The sequence below is a fragment of the Nuphar pumila genome, chromosome 9 (genome assembly GCF_984573655.1).
Source record: "Nuphar pumila chromosome 9, dmNupPumi1.hap1.1, whole genome shotgun sequence".
In the NCBI taxonomy this organism is placed as follows: domain Eukaryota; kingdom Viridiplantae; phylum Streptophyta; class Magnoliopsida; order Nymphaeales; family Nymphaeaceae; genus Nuphar; species Nuphar pumila.
Window position 1 is genome coordinate 865592 of NC_143257.1, and position 23710 is coordinate 889301.

The window sequence follows — 23710 nt, forward strand, 5'->3', positions numbered from 1 at the left end:
GTAAAAGCTTGATTTTGGATAAGAAGATCTAAAGTATTGCCTTGATATGAATTTGTGGAAATAATGTCAGGAATAAAATCTGATTATTGTCAACTACAACTGTAGGAATAGAAAAAATTTCTTCTTAAAAAATAATGTCTTTTACTTTATCACTACCCCCAAACTCAGTATCCTCAAAGAAATAAGCATTTTTCATTTTTAAAAAGGACTTATTCACAGGATCATAAAACTTATAGTCCTTGGAACTTTCAAAATACTCAACAAAATAACAACTAACCATTTTTTAATCCATTTTTTTTCATGTGGCTTATAGGGCTTAGCCTCAGCTAAACATCCCTAAATATGAAAATGCTTCATACTAGACTTTTTGCCTTTGCACATTTCATATGGGGTCTTGGTTACTGCTTTACATGATACCCTGTTCAATATATAAGTTATAGTCTTTAATGCCTCTTCCCAGAGGAACTTTGATAATGTAGAATGAAAAATCATAGTCTTTACCATATTTTTAGGGTCTTGTTTTGTCTCTCGGCAACACCAATAATGTTAAAAGTGCCTGGCATGTTATACTGAGGGACAATCCCACATTCCTCTAAAAATTTAGCAAAGGGCTCTGGTTGTTGTTCACATGATCTATCATATCTACCATAGTACTCACCACTATGGTCAGAACTGACGACCTTAATACTTTTGCCAAGTTGGTTTTCAACTTTAGCCTTCAATGATTTGAACACATCCAAGGACTCAGATTTTTCATGAATTAAATATAGGTACCTATAACGAGAATAGTCATCTATGAACATAATAAAGTATTGTTAACCATTCTAAAAAGCCGTAGGGAATGACCCATAAATATCTGTATGAATTTGTTCTAAGACGTCTATTTTTTTTGGCACCTAATTTTCTTATGTTTGTTCATTTTCCTTTTAGACACTCAACACAAACCTGAAAGTCAGTGAAGTCATGGGAATAAAGAATTTCACTCATCATAAGCCTTTCAATTCTTTGTTTAGAAATATGACCTAAGCGCTTGTACCATAATAAAGCAGAATTCTCATTTGTTAATTTTTGTTTTGTATCACGGTAACTTAAATGCAAGATTTTATTATATGAGGCAACAATATTAAGTAAATACAGATTATCAACCATAGATAAAGAATCAGTCCCAATAAGATTTGAATCAAGAAACAATTTAAATTTATTATTTCTAAATAAACAAGAATAATCATATTTGTTTAAAGTAGAAATAGAAACCAAATTCTATCTAAAAGATGACATAATATATATTTCTTTCAAATCTAAATAGTTTTCATTCTTTAAAAGTAACCTAAATGTTCATATTGCCTCAACTTTAACTAATTTGACATCGCCTACATAGAAAAATCTTTGAGCATCAATTGACATTTAACAACTTAGGCAACCTTGCATAGACACTTATGTGAGTAGCAACACCAGAATCCATCCACCAAGTGTGTTTGGGTAAATAAGTTAGATTAACCTTAGAACAAACTAAAGTAAGAAGAATACCTTTCTTTTCACTCCAAGCATAATATTTGGTACAGTCCTTCTTCATAGACCCTTCCATTTGTAAAGAAAACAACTGGACTTTGGATCCTGATGTCTTTTCTATTTTTTTTGTGATTGAAGGTCCACTGCAACTTTCTTATTCCTTTTCTTTTTCTTAAACTTGTCCTTAGAGGCTACTGTCAAATGAACACTTTCTGTCTTTTCTTGTTTCATCATTTTCTCTTCCTGCACATATTGTAAAATGAGCTCATTAAGAGTCCATTTATCCTTCTTAAACTGATTGTATTATGCAAGAAGGGATATCAACACCAAGTGCATGAGTAAGTCCTCAAACAACTCTAATTTTAGTGCCTTTAATTTTGAAGCAATATAAGACATGTTCATAATGTACTCCTGAATGTTTCATTTACCGTTATACCTCATGAAAACAAGACTCAAAAAGAGAGTGCTTGTCTCAGTCTTTTCGTTTTTAGAAAAACACTTTTCAATTTCTTCAATGAACCATTTGACATTAACCTCTTCAGACATAGTGGCCTTGAAGGATTCAGGAATTGCATGTTTTATGTTCATGATACTCACGCGATTTGATTGATCCCACTGCTTAGAGTTCATTTTATTCTCAACTGAATTCCTATCTGTAACAGTAGGCGGTTGATCTTCTCATAGTGCAAGATCCAAATCCTTGCATCTGAGAACAATCACAACGTTCACTTTTCAGTTTTTGAAATTAGAATCACTCAAAACAAGAATCAAATTTATGTTTGCAGATATCTTAACTGAATCAAGAACAAAACAAGCTCACGATTAATATATATTTTCACAGGCATTAACATAAAATAACATATTTAAACTATGGTGAACCCCATCACAAGATACCTTGTACAACATTAACATTTAGTCATTAGACAAAAAATGTCAACTTGTAAGTTGTACTCTCAATACATTAATCAAACATGGACAATTAATCCTATCAAACAATGCGCTTTTCTTTGGATCGACTTATTATTTATATGAAAAATCATACAATTATCCCATATTTATTACCAAAAAATATATATTTGGGTTCGGCCAAATAGTAATTTTTCTTTTAGCAGATCACTATTCGCATGAACCCCAAATATATAATCATCATAATATTCTAAATGAGTCAATCTATACAAGAGAGGTTACTTTGATAACATATTGTTTCAATTAACTCGATTAGAATATTGGACCCATATTTTTAAAAGAATACCATGGTTCAAATACGTTAACACATGCATATGAACAAAAATAAAACACAATTATAATCGGTATAGGATCGAAAAAACAATCAAAGATGGCCCTCTAAAGGGACCCATAAAGTACACCAAATTGCTCTGAACAATAAAGTCATAATTTTTTTAAGGCTTGTGCACGAGTCTGAATTGGTTTGACCTGACTCAGGTCAAATCCAACAATACTGCAGCCGGGTGCAAGCCTGTGTTGTTGGGTAGGGTCTAACCAGGCCCGACCCCCACAGAGCACCTCCTGACATGGTTCATCCTCATAACCGAATGTGACTCAATCGGGTTAGCAGCCCCCCACCCTTGAATGCGACTCAAGCCAGTCTGGCCCCTAATTGGGTGCCAAACCTGGCTCGAGTCACTAGTGAAACAAGTACCTAGTGAAACACATGATCGAATCGGTCTAGTGCATAGTGGTCGAACTGGCTCAGGACCGACATTGGAACCACCCTGCTCAACAGAGTCGGTAATAGGCGCTGAACCAGTCACAAACTCGATCGACTGGGGACTAAACCGGCCCCGGTTCGATCCACTGAAAAACCGAACCGGTACCAATTGAATGACCGAAATGGCATATGTGACTTGAGTCAGTGGGTATGAATCGAGACGTCCCTCATCAAATGGCCGAACCGACCTAGAAAAAACACCGACTAACTCACAAATTGACCCTGGGTTACCGGTCGACTGAAGCGCCTGAAGGCCGAGCCCGATGTTGAATCTCGTCAGCATATGATTGATATGGATGCTGATACTTATTGGTGGAGGGCTAAACCCGACTGCAATTGCCACCGACCCTTGAAAGACATCGATAATGGTGGAATCTGGATTGAATAATGAAAAATGATCGAACTCAAAGAAAAATGTCGGTGGAGGGCCCAAAAATAACCCGCTGACACCCAAAAATGGCCATGCCTAACAAATCGAGTGCTTCCAATTATGTCCAAAATTAGCCCCTTTAACGCCGATGAGCCGATTCGAAATCGACTCTGAATGCCGAGGAACTCAAGTTTGAACGAGCATCCGCCTGCCGCTGTCCGGTGATCTAAGCATGCAAGCGCCCGTTCAACATTCTGAGCAGGCGAGAAGTGTTGCCCATCGTCCGGTGATCAGACCAACAAATACCCTCCACCGTCGGATAGCCTATTAAAGGTGACCGTTTGTCGCCCGATGAATCGAGCAGGTGACAATGTCTCCTGTGGTTTGATGAGCAGAGGAAAAAATGGAGGGAGGGCTGAACGACCCTCCTGTCTGATCTACAGAAAGGGGAAGGGCCTATCAGCCCTTCCCATCTGGTCCACTGAAGGGGTTCGGCTAACTGAAAGGGAATGGTCTGCCAGCTCTTCCTGTCTGCCAAAACTGAATAGGGGCAAACCATTATTATGGTCGGTGGCTATTCGGTATTCTAAAGAGAGAGAGAGTGGATTGACTCTCCTTGCATTCGAGCACATCTGAACGACACGAGATGGGCCGATCGGCCCTCCTCCACCCGCACCCTGTCACTGATCATAATGGATCATCGCCATCAATAAAAAAAATATAGTACATTCAATAAATTTGATTTTTTCAACGATTCAACAGGCACAAGCTGCTTTGATACCAATTGTTGGATTTTGAATCCACAAAAAAAGCTAAATAGATCGTTAAACTTGTTTGTGCTAAATCATTGAAAAGAATAGAGACTAAATCTTGATGTTGAAGCATACCTGAATCCATTGGTGCTCCGATAGATCTGTGATGGGTATGATCTTACAGAAACTTTATACGTGGACTTGTCTTTCTTTAAACCTAGTGAGAGAGGGATAATTTTATCTTGATGTTGACGGAGAACCTAAAGAGAAGGCCACTGTATAAGGTTTGTGGAGTAAAACCAAATTGTAATCACCTTAGGCTCTATTTTCATTTGAGCTCATCATAAAATTGAAAATTGACAGATAAAAACATAAGAGGTCTCTTCACATAATAAGATCATACCATATGAGATATCACATGGCCCAACCGTATTAGATCACATACTATGAGTCTAAATATTAGACAATACATAACGTGTGATTGTACATATTTAGGCCCACATGATTTTTCCCAACAAGGTCAACTTAGAAATATAAAGCTACATGCCTAGTGCATGCCCCTTACTGTGAGGCTGAAGCCAACAAGAAACTATCTCGAGTAGGTGGAGAGGAACTCCTCAGCTGTCATCAAAATTAGGGCTGTGGTAAATTAACCTAGCAGCTCATGACCCAACACGGTTTGGCCCATCATTCCATCATCCATGATTGGTTCATATAGTTGGTGAGTTGTACCAGTAGCAGCTCGTTTAGTTTAAATAGGTGAGGTCCAACACAAGGCGATTGGCTTGGCTTTTTTAAGCTTATATATATATATATAAAGAGAAAGGTGCATAGAATATATACGTATAAAGAGAAAGATGCATTATATATAATATTAACTGCTAAGTATACAACAACAACAACAACAACAATAACAACAACAACAACAACAACAACAACAACAACTACGCCTTCATCCCAAAATAATTGAGGTCGGCGATATGAACCAACAAAGAAAATCATTCTGAGTCTTCCACATGAATCCTTCTCCTCCAATTATTTCTATCCAATGCCATGTCCTTGGTGAGGTTCAAAGCATTCATATCCTTTCGTATCATCTCCATCCAAGTCTTCCTAGGCCTACTCTGACCTCTTTTAACTAATATATTTTTCCATTTCTCCATCCTTCTAACTGGAGCATCATTAGGCCTTCGCCGAATATGTCCAAACCACTGTAAATGATTCTCTCTCATCTTATTTTTAATGGGTGCAACGCCTACCTTCTTACGTATCTCCTCGTTCTGAAACTTATCTTTTATTGTATTTCCACACATCCATCTAAGCATACGCATCTCAGCTACACTCATTTTTTGAATATGATGTCTCTTGGCAGCCCAACATTTCGTACCATATAGTAAAGCAGGCTTAATAGTCATCCTATAAAACTTTTCCTTCAACTGCAATGGCATTCTACGATCGCACAACACTCTAGTTCCACTTTTTCATTTCATCCACTCAACATTTATCTTATGATTTACATCTCCATCAATTTCTCCATACTTTTGAATGATAGATCCCAAATATTTGAAACAATCATCCACCGATATTTCTTGCTCACCAAGCTTCACTACACTCCTATCACTACTTCGTTGCTTATTAAACCGACATTCCATATATTCTGTTTTACTCTTATTCAACTTAAAACCTCTTGATTCCAATGTCTGTCTCCATAATTCTAACTTAGCATTAACCCCAGCTCTAGACTCATCAATCAAAACAGTATCATCAGCAAACAACATACACCATGACACATTTTCTTGAATTGATCTCGTAAGCTCATCCATCACTATAGCAAATAGGAAAGGGCTTAAAGCAGATCCTTGATGTAACCCAACCATTATAGGAAAATTGGTTGTCACCCCTCCACAAGTGCGAACATTGGTTACTACTCCTTCATACATATCCTTAATTATACTAATGTACTTGAGAGAAACACCTTTTTTCATCATTTCCCACCAGAGAACGTCCCTAGGTACTCTATCGTATGCCTTCTCCAAATCAATAAAAACCATATACAAATCTTTGTTCTTCTCTCTATTTCTCTCAATAAGTTGTCTAATAAGATGTATAGCTTCCATAGTTGATCTTCCAGGCATAAAACCAAATTGATTCTCCAATATCATGACAACCTTCCTCAACCTAGACTCAATCACCCTCTCCCAAAGTTTCATAGTATGACTCATGAGTTTTATACCACGATAGTTTGTGCAATCTTGTATATCACCCTTATTCTTATATAGAGGTACCAAAGTACTCTTCCTCCACTCATTAGGCATCTTATTTGTCCGTCAAATCTTGTTAAAAAGATTTGTCAACCATTCTAAACCTTTCTCTCCCAAGCATTTACAAGCCTCGATAGGTATACCATCTGGACCAACTGCCCTACTTGATTTCATTTTCTTCAAAGCCTCTGCAATTTATTTCTTTTGAATCTTGCGCATGAAGTCACGATTCATCTCATGAAGAGGAATGGACAAGTCTCCAAGATCCTGAGCATGATTTACATTAAATAGCTTATCAAAATGATTTTTTCATCTCTCCTTAATCTCCTCATCTTTAACTAAAACCCTTTGTGTTTCATCTTTGATACATCTAACCATACCCAAATCCCTCGATTTCCTATCTCTCATCTTTGCAAGCCTATAAATATCCTTCTCACCCTCTTTGGTATCCAACTTGTCATAAACCTCCTTATATACCTTATCCCTCACGTTCGAACTACTTTTTTAGCTTCTTTCTTTGCTATCATATACTTCTCCAAATTCTCATTATCATGACTCTTACTTAGATTTCTATAACACTCTCTTTTAACCTTAATAGCTAATTTGACATCCTCGTTCTACCATGATGTATCCTTACCTAGTAGTGCACCGCCTTTAGACTCACCCAATACCTCCTTAGCCACATTTCTCATGCCACCCACTATCTTATTTCATATTGATTCTGAATCCTCCTCGAGACACCAATCAACTTCCTTAACTACCTGCTTTACAAACATTCTTTGTTTAGCTCCTTTCAATGCCCACCACTTAATTTTATGATCTATCTTATGTTTATCCCTTTTGAAGCATTGTATAATTCTAAGATCTAAAATTAAGATTCTATGTTGTGTAGCTACAATTTCTCCCGGTATAACCTTACAATCGATGCAACAACCCCTATAAAGAGAAAGATGGATTATATATAATATGAACTGCTAAGTGTGATATATAAAAATATATAGACTTTTAGTCTATAAATAATATGACATTTAGCTTATGTTCGGATAGTCTTCTTCAGGGATGAGCGAGCTCGAGCTCAACTTGGCTAAATATGACTACCAGTCGAACCATGAGCTAAGTCCATTGGTAAAGGAACCGAGCCCAAACATGCCTTGTTCATTTCGTTCAACCTGTTTGCCAGCTCTAATCAAGATGACACCTTTAGGCCTGTAGGGGGGTGTCCAAACCACCAAAATGTTGGTTTCTCTTAATTTAAAAATTAAAGAGCATGTTGCATTCTTTCAATAGTTCATGGGACGTTTCTGCATCATTGAAATTTTGGGTTCACAATTGGCAACCACAAGTCTGTTTGCAAGAAGTTTTTCAATTGATACTGACATATAAGACAAGGAGTGGTACGGCTGGCCTCATGTCCTCACCTTACTCAACCCTACCAAAATGAAGAAGGGGAGGTGTCCACAGGCCTTGGAAGGATCACCCCAAGACTGAGTCCCTGTTGAGGGGTGTATGTAATTTTGCTGATATAGTTAATTGAACTTGGTAGGGGGTCTGCCTAACCCCAGCTTGCCTCCCTCCCCCCCCCCCCCCCCACCCAAAAAAAAAAAAAGAAAAAGAAAAAAAGTTACCACTTTGATAAGCAATATGTGAAAAACACCATGTTTTTTTTTACGACGCGGAACCCTCACCTAAGCGAGGAAAACCCCGGGTTGAGCCCCACGACCGCCCTGACTTTCGAGGCCATCTCAGAACCTTTACAACCACCCCACTGGCCACGCGGGCAATATGTGAAGAACACCATGATCAAAATATTACCAAAGATGACACATCTTGCATGCTTAAATTAAACCAAATTGCACAGTGTTGGATTAAGCCTATAATAGACTTATTAGTTAATAATACAGTGTTGGATTAAGCCTATAATAGACTTATTAGTTAATAATATATATACCTCAAGTAGACAAATGGGTTGGTGGATTATAATATATAATCCTTCGATGGCAGTGACTGTGGATACAATTTTAAAATTTTTTTTTGAATGGGAATGGAAACATCAAATCTGGACCGTCAATAAGATTTCGCTAAGGACAATAACCACCGTCCATCTTCCATAGGCCGTTTTTATCGTGCTGCATGCCCCCAACAAGGACAAGTTGGCTCCTTCTCTGATTGGTCAGCCAAGTCTGTGTGGGCTCCACCAGGCTCAGAATACTACGATGGCACGGCAGGATCTCCCCTTTACGAAATGACCAAAACACCCCTCATCTTAGGGCTGTCAACTGATCCACTTTGTACCGGGTAGTAGAACCCGATTTTCCGGGTATGAGCAGAGAAAGTGCCGACCCAAACCTGACCCGAGTAATATGTGGGCTCATAATTTTTGTCAGGTGTCCAACCCAACTAGAGTACTATATATATATTTTTAATAAAAAAAATTTAAAGTATACGAGACTGGGTATAGGATTCTATTTTTGTAACCCGATAAAACACAAATCCGAACCCGGTTAATAATTATATGAGGAAAGCCCTCCCACCTCCCCCTTGATATTTTTTGGGCTCCTTTGACCAAAAAATTGATGGCTACGTGGCTGGTCGTATTTGATTTATGTGGGCTTGGTTAAGTTGGTGGCATTAGTCACATCACATGTCTCGTTTTCGGGATTTTTCATTAAAAAATTCTTGTATTAAATTGATTTATTTTAGAAAAATACAAATATTGATATATTAAAATTTTAAAATAATAAGAAAATTATAAAAGTTTTAAAATATAACCAATATATCAAAAAATAAATATGCGTGTTAATAACATGTTAATATTGTCATAAAAGTATGATATTTTAAAAAATATTGTGTTTGTTCAAGATTATACTAGTTTTTTAAAACCTTATGATAAAATTATAAGATTAAAAAAAAAAACAATATTTGTGACTACGGAGGGTTGAGCATAGTAGTGATAGCTAGGGGTGGCAAAATCTGACCCGACCCGCCAACCCGCTTCTTAGCCGGGTTAGGGTTTGGCTTAAACGGGTCAACCCGCCTAACCCATTTATTAAACAGGCCGTGTTCATGTTAGAGATATGCCAACCCGCCAACCCGTTTAATAAACTGGTTAGGCGGGTCGACCCGTTTACATGAACCCATCAACCCGTTTATATATATATATATTAACTTGACGCTCATGACGCAAGTTGGCGGGTCAAATTACAACACCGATCCGGTTGCCGAGCCCGGTCTTGATGAACCCCTGGGCAAAGAAGAAGGCGAGGGCGATGAGCTAGAAAATGGGATCGTCGAATGCCGAGAAGGCGCAAGCGAAGGTCAGAGTCTTGGTGAGCACGGAGGCGTCAAGGCCCATGAGGGCTACGACACCGAGCGGGAGAGGTTGCGTGATGATGCCGACGATGGTGGCAAGGAACTGCCAGGCGTTCCTGGCGATCCCGACAAGCAGGGGAACGAACCACAAGATGAGTTCGACGGCGATCGAAGTGGCCAGGGGCTTGAGTGCAGTGTCGCGCCAAGGTTCCGACGGAGGAGAAGAGACGATGGCCGGTGAGGACGATGCGGCCGCCCTCGGCATGAAAGAGGGCATTCTGATTGCGCAGGGAGGCAGAGGCGGGCACAAAAGCCCCTTCGAATTGGGGCAAGGAGGGATCTGGAAGCTCTCGAGGGAAGATATGAGATTGAGATGCAATCTGGTGGAGGAATGGAGGGATTTGGGGTGGGATCTAGGGGAGATGGTAGAGCGGGATTTGCAGGAAGAGAGAGAGGGAAACCCTAGGGTGCACGACGAAGCGAGGGACACCATTTCGATGCCTTGAGAGAAGGGGGGGAAGCGATTCTCCCTCCCGCTTCATCACAGAGGGACTGACGATTCTCCCTCCCACTTCCTCACAGGGTTACTCGGGTCGGTTATCGCGTCTATGTTATCGGGTCAACCCGTTTAATAAACGGGTCGACGTGTCGTGTCGACCCAACTCGTTTATTAAACGGGTTAATCGTGTCGTATCGGGTTACCGGTTTAATAAATGGGTCGTGTTCGTGCTTGCCACATCGGACCCATTTAATAAATGGGTCGTGTTCGTGTTGAGGTATTCTGACCCGCCAACCAGCCGACCCGACCCGACCGACCCGATTGCCACCCCTAGTGATAGCTACTCCAGATGCTATCACATACCCACAATCCTCCTCTATATTTTTTAAGTTGCTATATTTTTAAATTTTTTAAAAATAAACACACTAAAATATCAACAAATCGAGATAATGTGTTGCAGTTACCAACTTTTTTTTCTAAAAATTATTATTATTGTTTTGTAATTTAAAATTTAGTGAACCCAATAACAAATCACTTACCTTAATTACCAGTTGATGTGCCAGCAAAGTAAGTTCTTTGATTAAAACTAGCAATGTGCTGGGGCGCTGAACCAAGCAAAGGAGAGAGATAGAGAGATGGTAAATTTGTAAAACTATATAAATAGGACAGATTAAAAAAAAGAAAAGGTCAAGTGGGTAGATATCCAAATCCAACATAGATATGATTACGAAGGCAGGGATCCATTCAAAAAATGAGACGTAAAATTAAAGCTATTTCAAGAAAAAGTCAAATGCAATATATATATATATATATATATATATATATATATATATATATATATAGAGAGAGAGAGAGAGAGAGAGAGAGATTGGTTCCTCTGTGGACAACACTGATTTTCAATGTTATAAGCCATGCTTGATAAATAAGACCCCACAGACGTCTTAATCATTATCCATTTTCAGGAATCCATTACTGAAACATGCTTTTCTGCTGAAAATATTTTGTATGACCTTTAAAATTTACAAAAATTATGAGGCATTGATTTTTGATTCCTTATAAAAAACCTGCTCACATATCATGATCCGATGATTCAAAATCCGATTCCTACTAAAAACCCAATGTTTATCGTATCTGTAAGGTTAACTTAAAAAAAAAAGATCAGAAAATGCAAATTGAGACTAACCACACCCTGCTCCCATTAGGAGTAGGGATGTCAACAGGTTGGTTGGGAACCAGGTGAAACATGAAACAGATTTTCGGGTATGGTATCGGATTTGAACCCCGGTCTAATCAAGTCTACTATAAGATAACCATACTCGGACTCGATAAGAACTACATGAACCAAACCCAGACTCGATAAGAACTACATGAACCAGACCCGGACCATACCTAGTAAAATACTATTTTTTTGTCATTTTTACATTAAAAAATTGTGAGTCCTAATCGGAACTTGGGTTGAGCCTGGGTATGGTATAAAATTTCACAAACTATACCTAGGTCCATGTATTAATCAGACCTCCAGGTCTCGACCCGGGTCTTTTTAATTATCACTATACGCGGTCCCTATAGGGTTTGGTTTTGGGTAAACAAGACCCATTGATACCCTTAATCAGTATATATATATATATATATATATATATATATATATATATATATATATATATATATATATATATATATAAAATCTACCGTTAAATTAGTTGTGTTTAACATTAGAGTGATTCAATATTATTAAAATAATTAAAATAACTTTGAAAGAATGCTATTTTTTAAAATGTATGCATGGTTATTTTTTTTTGTCATTATAAGTTTTTTGAACTTGGAGGGAATTGAAAAGTCAAACGCCTTTTTTTAATGAGAAAATTTATGAATCCTTCAAAGTTATATTTTTTATTTTTAAAAGTAACCTTGTATTTTTTAAATTATCATTAATTCCTTAATGCTTTAATCAGTTTAATAAAGTTGAATTTAAAATTAATTTAATATTAAATTAAGTCATATATATATTGCAATTATTTGGATGTTTTGTTGAAAAGCAAGTCCAAGGATTTTATGTCGTTTTACATTTTTTTTTTATACAACGATTGGTCAAACTTATAAACCAAACAAAGGCAACAAAGTAAATTTTTTTTTTTGAGAGAAAACAAAGCCAACAAAGTAAAGTGCAATCTTCACAATAGGCAGACTTAGTATTTGGAACCGAGGGTCCCTTTAAGACATCCACTGTCATTGTTATGGTTCGGTATGCATCTTTCTGGGCCGATCAGGCTCTACAAATAAGGTTATGGGGTCACAGATTTTAGGATGGCAAAACTTGAAAGATTTACTTTGTTTTTTTTTTTTTTTGAATTTATAACCCGAATAAACTGCACCCGGCACGAAGGCCTGGTCGTGTTGGCTACGGTCATTGTGCCGACATCGTAAAACTCCGAGGCTATGAACCCTACCCCAAAGGTCTATGCTACACACGTTGGCTTGCACAGAGAGACGATGCCCATGAGAATCGAACCTTGCTGCTAAGAGAGATGGTACATCTTGTTCCTTTTATAATTTCTTTTTTGATGTTATTATTATTATTAATTTATCTACTTTCAGGGTAATCACTCAATCACCCTATCTTCTGTTTTACTTTATGCCTACTCTTTCGATCTTCAATGAAAAAGCTTTTATTAAAAAGAAAAAGCACAACAAAATACAAATAATTAATAATAAAAATTCAGAACACAAAAGTTACTTATTAATCTCAAGATGAAAGATTAAAAGGGAGTGAACTTACTTTATCCATGTACAATTTACAAGGATAATAATAACATCAAAAGAAATTATAAAAGAGTAGGCATAAAGTAAAACAAAATTGACTACATCTAGCTCACCAAATTTACTGGAATAAAATTCTACCGATTACGATGTATAAGAAGGATCTTTTAAGGCTTGAAAATCAATGACTCAAAATTTTCATAAATATTCAAGCATACAAAGTCAAATTTCTTGATCTGATTACGATGATCCAATAGCTGATTCCAAGCAAATGAATCACGCCAAATGCATCTGCAGGTTAGATTTAGAAAAAACCTATGAAAATTTCAATTCATACTAATTTACATATTTTTCTGGTTTACATATTCTAGTTTATATATATATATATATATATATATATATATATATATATATATATATATATATATATATATATATATATATATATATATATATATATATATATATATATTCTTTTGATATCGAGAGACCCTCACCGAGTCACTTAATGAACCTGCCCTCGTGTGAGGTAAACCCATAACCAATATCAACATTAGCTAAAAAAAACGACATCAAGTTAAAAAAAGATGACCAAAATTTGGAGGTCATATCACAAACAAAGTTGTTATAATCGGTTTGTGAACCGAAACATTTTTCAAAAAGATTTAGAAAATCGGCCTAAATAGACTGAATTAAGTTGTTTTTAAATTTTTTTAAAAAAATAGTAAAATTTTTAAAAATTAAAAGCATTCAAATTTTTTTAAAAAAGGTAAAAAATGAAGAAAAATGATGTCTTAGAAGTTCGATCAAAATTAAAAATACACATTTAATACTTAAAAAATCTAATAACAAACAAATATCACAATTATCACAAAATGCCAACAAAGTAGAAAAAGAAAAAAGAAAAACCGATTCACCTTGATTTTCAATTAAATGGGCGAGGTTCCCATTAGCTTCAATTCAAACGGGCCACATCAAGCCGATTTGGACCGTTGATACTTTGATAGTGTCAGCCACTCAGCCTTGGTGAAAAGTTTATAATATTATTATTTATTTGTTTTACCTAAAAAAGAAGATTTTACACGTAAGTTAAATAAAACCTAAAGGAGGAAAAAAAAAAAATCTCTCCGATGGAGGTGGCCATTAAAACGGAACGGTGCAACATCATATCACGGGATTGGCGGTGCGTGGCATGTTTTTAACGACACGTGGCAAATAAGTCGGCAGAATCAGTCGCCGTCTTCGAAAAATATCTGGGACGGTCAAGATTCCGCCATGACTGCACAAAAATATCGGACAACCGACGAATCGGATTTCGCTTCCTCCTTCCCGGCTTCCTCGCCGTATGGATACACCGTATGCACACCGTATATATGTACGTATAATCGCAGTGGAAGCAATGCACCGCCACCACTCATGCTTTATATATAAAGAGGTGTGCATGGGGGAGCTGGGGCGGTACGAGGCCGACTCTCGAGTCGATAGTTCTACTGCCGCTTCGGCGCAAGCCTCGCCGGATTCCGGTAAGTTTCGGCCAACTCTTTCTCTCTCTCTCTCCCAGTCTCTGGTGTTGTTTGGTAGTCCATTGGAGTTAGTGCTTTCGACCACTAATTGGAGCAGGAGGCACGGATTTTTGCAGGAATTGTTGTTGGGTTTTTTAGGAGAGTGTGCAGAAAAGAGAAAGATCGATTCTTTGTGCTTTCATGAACGAAGAAACATGGCCGATTTCATATGCTTTCATGAACGTAGAGTTATGATGGGTTTTTAATTGTGCTTTAATAAATGCAGAAAGATAAAGAAATTTGGAAAGAGATTTGCTTTTTTTTGATTGGGTACAATGAAAACAAGAGGTTTTTCTTGCTAACAAAAAAGGAAAAAAAAGAGGCTTTGACTAATCTTAGTTGTTTCTTCACTTTCTTTTTAGGTGAAAGGTTGGGGTCTCTTTATTGCGAGATTTGGAAGGAAAGGTGGGGAGCCGATAAAGGCCCCTCTTTTCTGCTTTTTTCGTACCAGGGATTCGGGAAAGAGGTGCCTGCCTGCCTTCTGTTGGGTATTCTGCAAGAGGAAGAGAGATGGAAGTGAAGATCGCAACGACGACCCAGTTTCGTTTTCGCCACTCGTCTTGCTCGCATACGTTCGGTTCCGTGGTCTCCTTGTTCGAGCAGAGGGGGAGGCCGTCTTCTTCTCCCTCCTCCTCCAAGAGGCGGCCCCTGGTTTGCCGAGCGTTGGGCCGGTCCTCCCTGTTCGGGACGCCAGCAAGTGTGTCGAAATCCAGGTCTTGCGATAAACCCACCGGCCGGAGGGCGTGCAGTGCGAGACTCGAGAGTTTCTCGGAGGGAGAGGAGGAGGAATTCATGAAGCACATCCAAGAAGTCGCCCTCAATTTCCGTCTCTCCGGCCACGATGGTCTGCAGGCGGCGGAAGACGCAGAGGAAACAGGAAGCTCCAATCCTACCGATAAACTTTTCGACCCCGCGGTGGCGACGCCGTGGACGGAGTTCCGGCCACCGGATTGGGCCCGGCCGGAGGAGATTGTCTTTCCGGCGAGCATCGAGATGAAGAAGAAGAAGGGCCAGGGGCTGCAGGGAGGGTTGAGCGAGTCGGCCTACTGCGCGGTGAAGAAGGCGTTCTCTTCCATGGTGTTCATGATCAGGGAGCTGCAGAGCTACACCCTTCAGATGCGGCAGCTCCTCTTCTACGAAGACCTCCGGGGGATCCTGACGAACGTCCAGAATGAGATCCAGGCCTCCTTCGTGTGGCTGTTCCAGCAGGTATTCTCCTGCACCCCCACCCTCATGGTCTACGTCATGATCCTCCTCGCCAACTTCACCGTCTACTCCATGGGCCACAACACCGCCCTCGCCGCCGGTCCGCCCCCTTCGGCCGCCGTATCTGTCTCCGCTCCCGCCGAGCACAAAACCCCGAAATTCGAATACAGGGCCTTCGGAAAGACGCTCTCTGTTGGTGGGGGATCCGGTGGTGGCACGGGAAGATCGCCGTCGGTGGCAGGCGATACCGATGGAGGTGAGAGCCAGTTCGAGAGAAAGCTCCTCTTCAACACATCGCTGCTCTCTGGAAATCCGACGGTCTCCGGCCGTGGAGTGGCATACGTGGAGGATGAATGGGCGGTGTGGGGCTCGATCGTGGAGGAGGCGTCGAGGATGCAAGCAGCGTCCAGAGGGGAAGCTCTGGATAGGGAGACGGTCCGGGCCCTCGTCGCGCCAGTGATCGCCGAGATCGAGCCCGACGATCCGACGGCCTACTTGCGAACTCAGCTTGTTTATCAGAACGCCATCGAGCGGGATCCCCATAATTCCCTGCTCCTCTCCAACTACGCCCAGTTTCTCTACCTCATCGTCCATGACCACGATAGGTATGCTTACCGCCAATTTTTTGTTCAAAATTTATTCCTGTTTTAAAGCTAAATCTCAGCAAATCCTTGATCCTTCAGGACCAATTTAATCTCCTCTTTTCTTGGTTCCTTCAACTTGTAGAAGCATTAAGATTGTTAGTTTTTTTTTTTTTTGTGTTTTCAACAACGAGCAGAGCAGAAGAGTACTTTCAGAGGGCTGCACGAACAGAGCCTGCTGATGCAGAAGCTCTCAGTCGATACGCGAACTTCTTGTGGTTGGCTCGCAAGGATATCACCGCTGCCGAAGAGACGTTCTTGGAAGCCATTGCTGCCGATCCTGGTAACACTTTCTATCCGGGGAACTACGCTCATTTCTTGTGGAACACCGGCGGTGAAGACACTTGCTTCCCGCTCGACGAATCCTGAAAGATCCCATGTTGGTTACTGATAATCTGCAAGATGAAGAGGATCCAATTCAACTGTGAAGTGATCTCGCTCTGTTGTTTTCTAGGGGATGAACGCAAAGCGAGTGATTCCACTTACTGGGTTTCTTTCATCTCCCTTGTCCGGGGGAAGGGAAGGGTCTACGCTTTCCTGCAACTAGAATGCGTTCTTCTTTGTTAGCTTTCTTTTGCAGTGCTGACAGAGGGGTTGGGTAACTGACCATGATTTCTTGGGTTTCGTGATCAGCTTCCTTTTGTTTCTGGCTAATGCTTGTTGTCTGCCTAGGATCAGGAGGATGACCCCATTCTTGTTAAGGATAATAGTCAAACAGAGGATAAAGAAATAGTTCTCTCTGGATTCTGTGGACTCTTAATACTCGACAATTGTTACAGATGATCAATGCATATCTTGTGTGTTCACCGTGAATTCCCGAATACTCCATAAAATGTAACAACTAACCGATCATCACATATCTTGTGTGTTGATTGTGGACTCCTCAATAGGCAAATGTAATAGCTAAAAGACCATCGCATATCTTGTGTTGCTGTGCAGATAAAATTAGTTAAATAAAGTTAGTTATCTCATATGTATAGATGAGATATGATACTTATCGTGTAAACAATGTACAATTGAGTATAGTTATTAATATGAAATAACGAACATCTCAGCAGTGTGCGTGAGACTGTGTACTTTCTGTTTTTTCTCATCGAGTGTTTAGTTTATTGGTTTCAGTCATTGTTTATCAAACTTTCATGGTATCAATGCCATCCACTCCGATGAGCAGTTCAATGGCGTCCACCCACCGCATTCAACTCGTTTGCCTCAATCGTACCCACGGCATCAACAACTAAGTGGAATACAGTAGCTAGTCTAGTCTCGATCAAATTGAATCCAGAAAACTATTTTTTCCGATGATCGCATCTGGAGTTTGTTATGGTAAGCCAAGATTTATTAGGTTTCGTTGATGAGTCATTTTCTCAACTCATTGAATCTGTCACCGACAAGGATGACTATCAAATTTGGCTAAAAATTGATCAACTTGCTCTGAGTTTGATCAAAGCTATGGTCTTTGAAGCGGTTCTTGGGCAAATAATAAGAACTAAGTTTGCCCGTGAAGCCTGAACAATGTTGGAAAAAGCCTACAGTTTGCAAGGTGCAATCACCCTTGCGAATCATGATATTGAAGAAAGAATTAACCTTCATTAAGGAATCGTTGGACATGTTGGCATATCTCGATAAAATCAAATTTTTATTTGATTTATTGGCGGCCTTAAGTCATCCGGTCGATGACTCGAATTTTATTCAGATAACGTTCAATGAGCTGCCCATCGAGTATGAAAGTTTTGTAATGTCTATCACAACAGGCTTTACTATTCTTGATTTTGCTGATTTATATGATTTACTCATAAATAAAAAAAAGAGAGTGTGCTTGTTGCACTCAAAACCATTTGAAGTCCAAGAATTCAGCCAAACTGGGTTCTCTACCACTCGAGGTAGGGGACGAGGACGTGGCTCCCACGGAGGACGCTGGAATCAAGGTAGGGGGAACAAACGCAGTTTCGCCTTGAACAACAACCTCAATCAACCTGCCAATATTGTGACAAGTGTGGTCACATCGCAAAGGACTGTTGGAACATTCCAAAGGCTTTTTTAGCGATGTTGGGGCGACTATTGCTATCCGAACACTGAAGTTACTAATCATCTGACAATGAATGAGCAACACCTTACTAATAAATTTTGATATCTTGGGAGTGATTCCATCATGATAGAAAATTATAAGACTCTCTATTTCTCATACAGGAGACATAGTTCTCTCATCTAAATGATCTCAATTCTCACTAAAGAATGTTCTTCATGTTCCTGTCATTACAAAGAACTTATTATCTGTTGGTGAATTTACTCAGGAAAATGACTTTTTGAATTTACCTCATCTCATTTTTTTGTTAAAGATCCTCAGACAGACAAGATTCAGCTTCAGGGTTTGAAGACCAATGTGGGACTATATCCCATCACGGCAAGCAGTGACTCATCATTGTTGGCAACATATGCGAGAAAACGTAAATATTTTGACATATGACACCGGTGGTTCAGACATGCCAACAAGACTATCGTGTCATTCCTTAGATCCAACAATAGTATTTCTCTAAATAAAGATAGGTAAATAAAAACCTGTGTTGATTGCATCATTGAAAAGGCTCATAAACAACCTTTTGGTCACTCACAATCCTATAGTTCACGGGCTCTAGAACTCTTGCATGCAGATGTCTGGGGCCTTGCATCTATGAATTCTCGAGAAGGTTTTCGATAATATTTGCTATTAGTTGATGATTATTCAAGATTTTGTTGGTTATTTATCATGAAAAATAAATTTCAAGTTTTTGATTGCTTCAAAATTTTTAAGCTCATTATTGAAAACCAAGTTGACTTTGCTATTAAATCTTTTCAGTCTGACAATGGTGGTGAATTTACAAGTTCTGAATTCAAAAGTTATCTTCAACATCATGACATATTTCATCATCTCTCGTGTCCGCATATACCTGAGCATAACAGTCTTGTTGAACGCAAGCACCGATACGTTGTTGAAACCGGCTTTAGCATGCTAAGTGGTACAAGTCTACCTCTTGAATACTGGACTGATGCATTCTGAATGACTACTTACATCATTAACCGACTACCAACCCTGCTCTTGAGACGTTGCACACCATATGAACGAACTTCTTTTCTACCGCAAGCCTGATTACTCTCACCTGCACATATTTGGTAGCCTTTGCTACCCTCTACTCATACCCTACAACAAATCAAAGTTTCAACCTAAAACTTTACCTTGTCTTTTTCTTGGTTATGCATCTTGTCTAAAAAGTTATATTTGATTTCATTCTCAAACCGGTTGAACATATATCACTCGACATGTATATTTTGATGAGTCCCCCCCTTTACAATTCTCGAGTCGTATCGACTTTGTCTTTCTTGCCATACCCAAACTTATCCCAATGGGGCCTTTCTCTGTCAGCTGCCCCCACCATCTCACCTTCACAGGTCCAACCTAGTCTGTCATCTTCCTCTGCCAGTCTTTCTCTTGAATCTTCTACTCCTTCTCCTGTCCTTGTTGTGAACACTATGTGTGATTTACCGTCCCAACCTAGTTCTCCTGCCCCCACTCCTATATCTGATCCCTCAGCATCCCTCGATTTCTCTCCATCTTGTCTCCCTATCTTTACATTACATATTGCTCCTCTCGCACCTGCGTCTAGTTCGGGCATTCATCGTCCATTGGATCATTCCCAACCCATGGTCACTCAGTCCATGACTGGATCCTTAAAACCAAAAACATTCATGACCTTTCTCTATCCACTTGCCCTTATTGGTCTTCAAGCCTCTCTTATTGAACCTGAACCTATTACCTTTAAACAAGTGTCTCAACTTTTTCACTGGCATGAGGCTATGCAAGTTGAATATGATGTTTTTAATATGAGAAATCACACTTGGCATCTTATTATCCCATAATCTCACCTTAATGTAGTCGAATACAAGTGGCTCTATTGCATAAAAAATACTCGGATGGTACTATTGTTCGCTACAAAGCTTGGCTTGTTGCAAAAGGATTTCATCAAGAGGAAGGACAGTCCTGTCATCAAGCCAACTACTATTCAGGTTATTCCAATTACTAGTGCTGTTCAGAAGCAACTTGCACCTAACATTTGCAGAGTAGGCTAGGAGTTAGGATCTGAACTACAGGTGTGACTTATTTTGCCTGCTGCAGTTTGGATCTCATTTCTGCAATCAGATCACTACATCCCCAATATATTTACTCAACTGATTGTAAATCTTGTGATAGAGCACAAGCATTTTATTATTATTATTATTTTTATTGGCAAGCTGAGGTTAGGAAGACCCTGACCAGATTACAAAAGGTTGATTAGCATCCACATTATTTGGGTTGGGCGCCCATTAAGGTGGTTCATCTTTCCAAATCCTATTTGCAGAAAGAGCATCTATTGTAGCCAAACTGTGGGCTACAACATTACAAGTTTTATCAACCCATATGCATTAAAATCTATCATAATCCAGCATCTTCTGTACTAGGTGACATTCATCTAAATTCAATGGCTCCTGACCTTCAATCATACGGGTTGAATGATGATACCACATCCTTCCTGGACGACTCTAGAATAATTTTCAATTCATTTGGCGAAAGAGATAAGAGGTCCATCTATGTCACATGGGTGCGGGTGTGGGGTGCGGCACTTTCAAAAACCTTGGGTGTGGGGGTGCGGCAAAATAATATATATATATAAAAGGGGGTCTGGGGTACCCACAGCCAATTTTTTTTTTTAAAATCCAAAAATGGACCAAAATGACCCCGATAGCCCGCGGGCTGTCCCTAGCCCATCTCACGTATATAACGGATGTGGTTTCTAAAATCATGACCCAAACCGGGCCTGACCCGGGTAGGCTTAGCCCATCAAGCTGCTGGGCCAGTTGCCCACCCGTATGTACCATGGTCATCCCATGTCAAATGACAACTATGGTAGCCCTTAGTCAGAAAAGGATAGCCCCTGTGAGCTATGTATATAAATTTTTAATTGAAATAATACATTTTAATACTTTTTATTTTCAATTACATGGGACGAGTTTGAGCTGCCTTGAAGGTCTCCTCTACCCGATGTAATTCGAACCCGAATCCGAACCTCATTGCGTGCTACCTGGGAGCTCACCTTCCTCCAAACAAACACAGTTTCTTCCTGTTATAAATAAAAAAAAAAAGTATATCTCGTGGGAGCTACCTTGAGAAATCAACACAACACGTTCCCTAATCTGATTGATCAGGATCTCATACAAAACTATTTGGGAAGAGCATTTCCAGTTGTCAAATAAACATTTGTTTCTTTACTCCCAACTCTTCCGAATAACTAATTGAAATGCCAATATCCAAGCATCATTCAACTGCTTATCCTTGCCACCTTCCTCCAAACAAACACAGTCACAGGACAACTAAGAAAAAGATGCATAGAGCTCTCTTCCTCTTTGCAACATAACGGACACATATTTGCTAGCTGAATTCACATTTTTTTTAGCCTCATTTGAGCCAAAAGTCTGTCCTCTATAACTATTCTCATAGAACGATGCTCGTGGGGAGTGATTCATCTACTCTTTGTCCAATTTTATAACGTGCCTTCGATTCATTATACCACCAAAGTTGATCCTCCGAATGGGAATCTCGGCAACAGTTGTGAATCAGAGCTAGGATTTCATTTGGTATTTGAAGTACAGCCAGTTGATAAGCATCCTTGGATAATATGCAATTGGATTGGTAAGAGTTATCCAATAGATCAGCAACTTTGATGTTTTTTAGATCAAGCATGGTATGGGATGGGATATCTTCCTGAAAAGGTCATTGAGAGGCACAATATTCACCTTAGTCCCCAGCCCAATCTTCCATTGAACCTTAGATTTGAAAACTTCCACTGGGCTAAGAATACTCCTCCAACCCCATCACATCTTAATGCCCTTCCAAGGTTTCAAAAAGACCCCATGTTATTATATTTAATAAGAATAAAGTTAACCCAAGGGCTTTCTCTGCTACTCATCATCATCCATCCAAGCTTAGCAACCAAAGCTTTATTGGTATCCTCAAATCTTTTAATCCCAAGACCCCCTTCACTTCTTGTTTTGCAGAACATTTACTACTTGATGAGGTGACGTTCTCTCATAGCTGCGGCCACCCCCACAATAAATTCTTCTTAATACTTTTCAACCTATCAACAATATCTTTGAAAGCGCCTTCCTGATCACTCATCCACACAAAATAAAATTATTACAATATCAAGAATACACTTAGGAATGAAAAAATGCGTCATCCAAAAGATAAGATACGACTAGAGAAGGGAGTTGATAAGAACAATCCTACCGCCATAGATAAGGCTTTAGCCTTCCATCCTTCTAGAGTTTTGGAAAACTTCTTCACAAGAGGTTCGCACACAGAGTTTGCAAGTCTCCCAACGAAAATGAGGACCCCCAAGTACTTAAAAGGCAATTGGTCACAGAGAAAACAGATATAGATAATTCGGCCCAGAGGAAGTTCGAATGGAATCCTTGCTTATAAGAAGCCTTGAGACCTTCTCGAGCTCGCCCATGATCCGATAAAAAATTGAAACACAGTCTTTGACATCTTTGATAAAGAATAATGAATCATCAACTTAGAAGGTATGCCCCCATGTGAAGGATTTGACAGTGGCCCCGGGATCACCTCTTTCCTTATCTCTGCCAGGAATAATCTTCTTGCCAGTCTTTCCATCACAATCAAGAATAAATACATTGAAATCGGGGAGCCTTAATTGTCGGATGCCTCAGTTGGCCAAGAAAACTTGATTACGCATCCCATTAACCACTACTGCAAAACTGGTAGATTTAACGCAAACCATCATCCTTTCAACCAACCAGTCAGCAAAGCCAAAGAACTCTCAAGAGAACCCCAGTGAATTCTATCATAGGCTTTAGAGAGATTTGCTTAGAAGAGGACGTGCTTTTTCTTACACTCAAAGTAATGCACTATTTCATGTGCAATCATAATGCTCTCTTGTATAAATCTGCCTCCCAAGAAAGCTCTATGGTTATTTGAGATAATTCTTTGAAGCACACTTCTCAACCTGTTCAACAATATTTTGCAAATAATTTTGTATATAGTGTTTTAAATAAACTAATAGGCCGAAAATCTTTTAACTTATAGG

The 23710-nt window shown here is 39.3% G+C and overlaps 1 protein-coding gene across 1 annotated transcript; it reads left to right on the forward strand.

The window, feature by feature from the left end:
- The first annotated feature begins 14587 nt into the window (after nucleotides 1-14587).
- On the forward strand, nucleotides 14588-17652 carry LOC149828136 (uncharacterized). Its single transcript, XM_090017404.1, has 3 exons — nucleotides 14588-14709; nucleotides 15111-16559; nucleotides 16733-17652. Exons 2-3 carry the CDS (start codon nucleotides 15259-15261, stop codon nucleotides 16962-16964), a joined length of 1533 nt encoding a protein of 510 aa, XP_089873530.1. The 5' UTR covers nucleotides 14588-14709; nucleotides 15111-15258; the 3' UTR covers nucleotides 16965-17652.
- Nucleotides 17653-23710: the final 6058 nt, after the last annotated feature.

Bases quoted from the DNA above. Each gene is read 5' to 3' on its own strand.
- LOC149828136 (XM_090017404.1), top strand. From the start codon at position 15,259: ATGGAAGTGAAGATCGCAACGACGACCCAGTTTCGTTTTCGCCACTCG. The intron at 16,560-16,732 runs GTATGCTTACCG...AACAACGAGCAG, and splicing joins ATCGTCCATGACCACGATAG to AGCAGAAGAGTACTTTCAGA.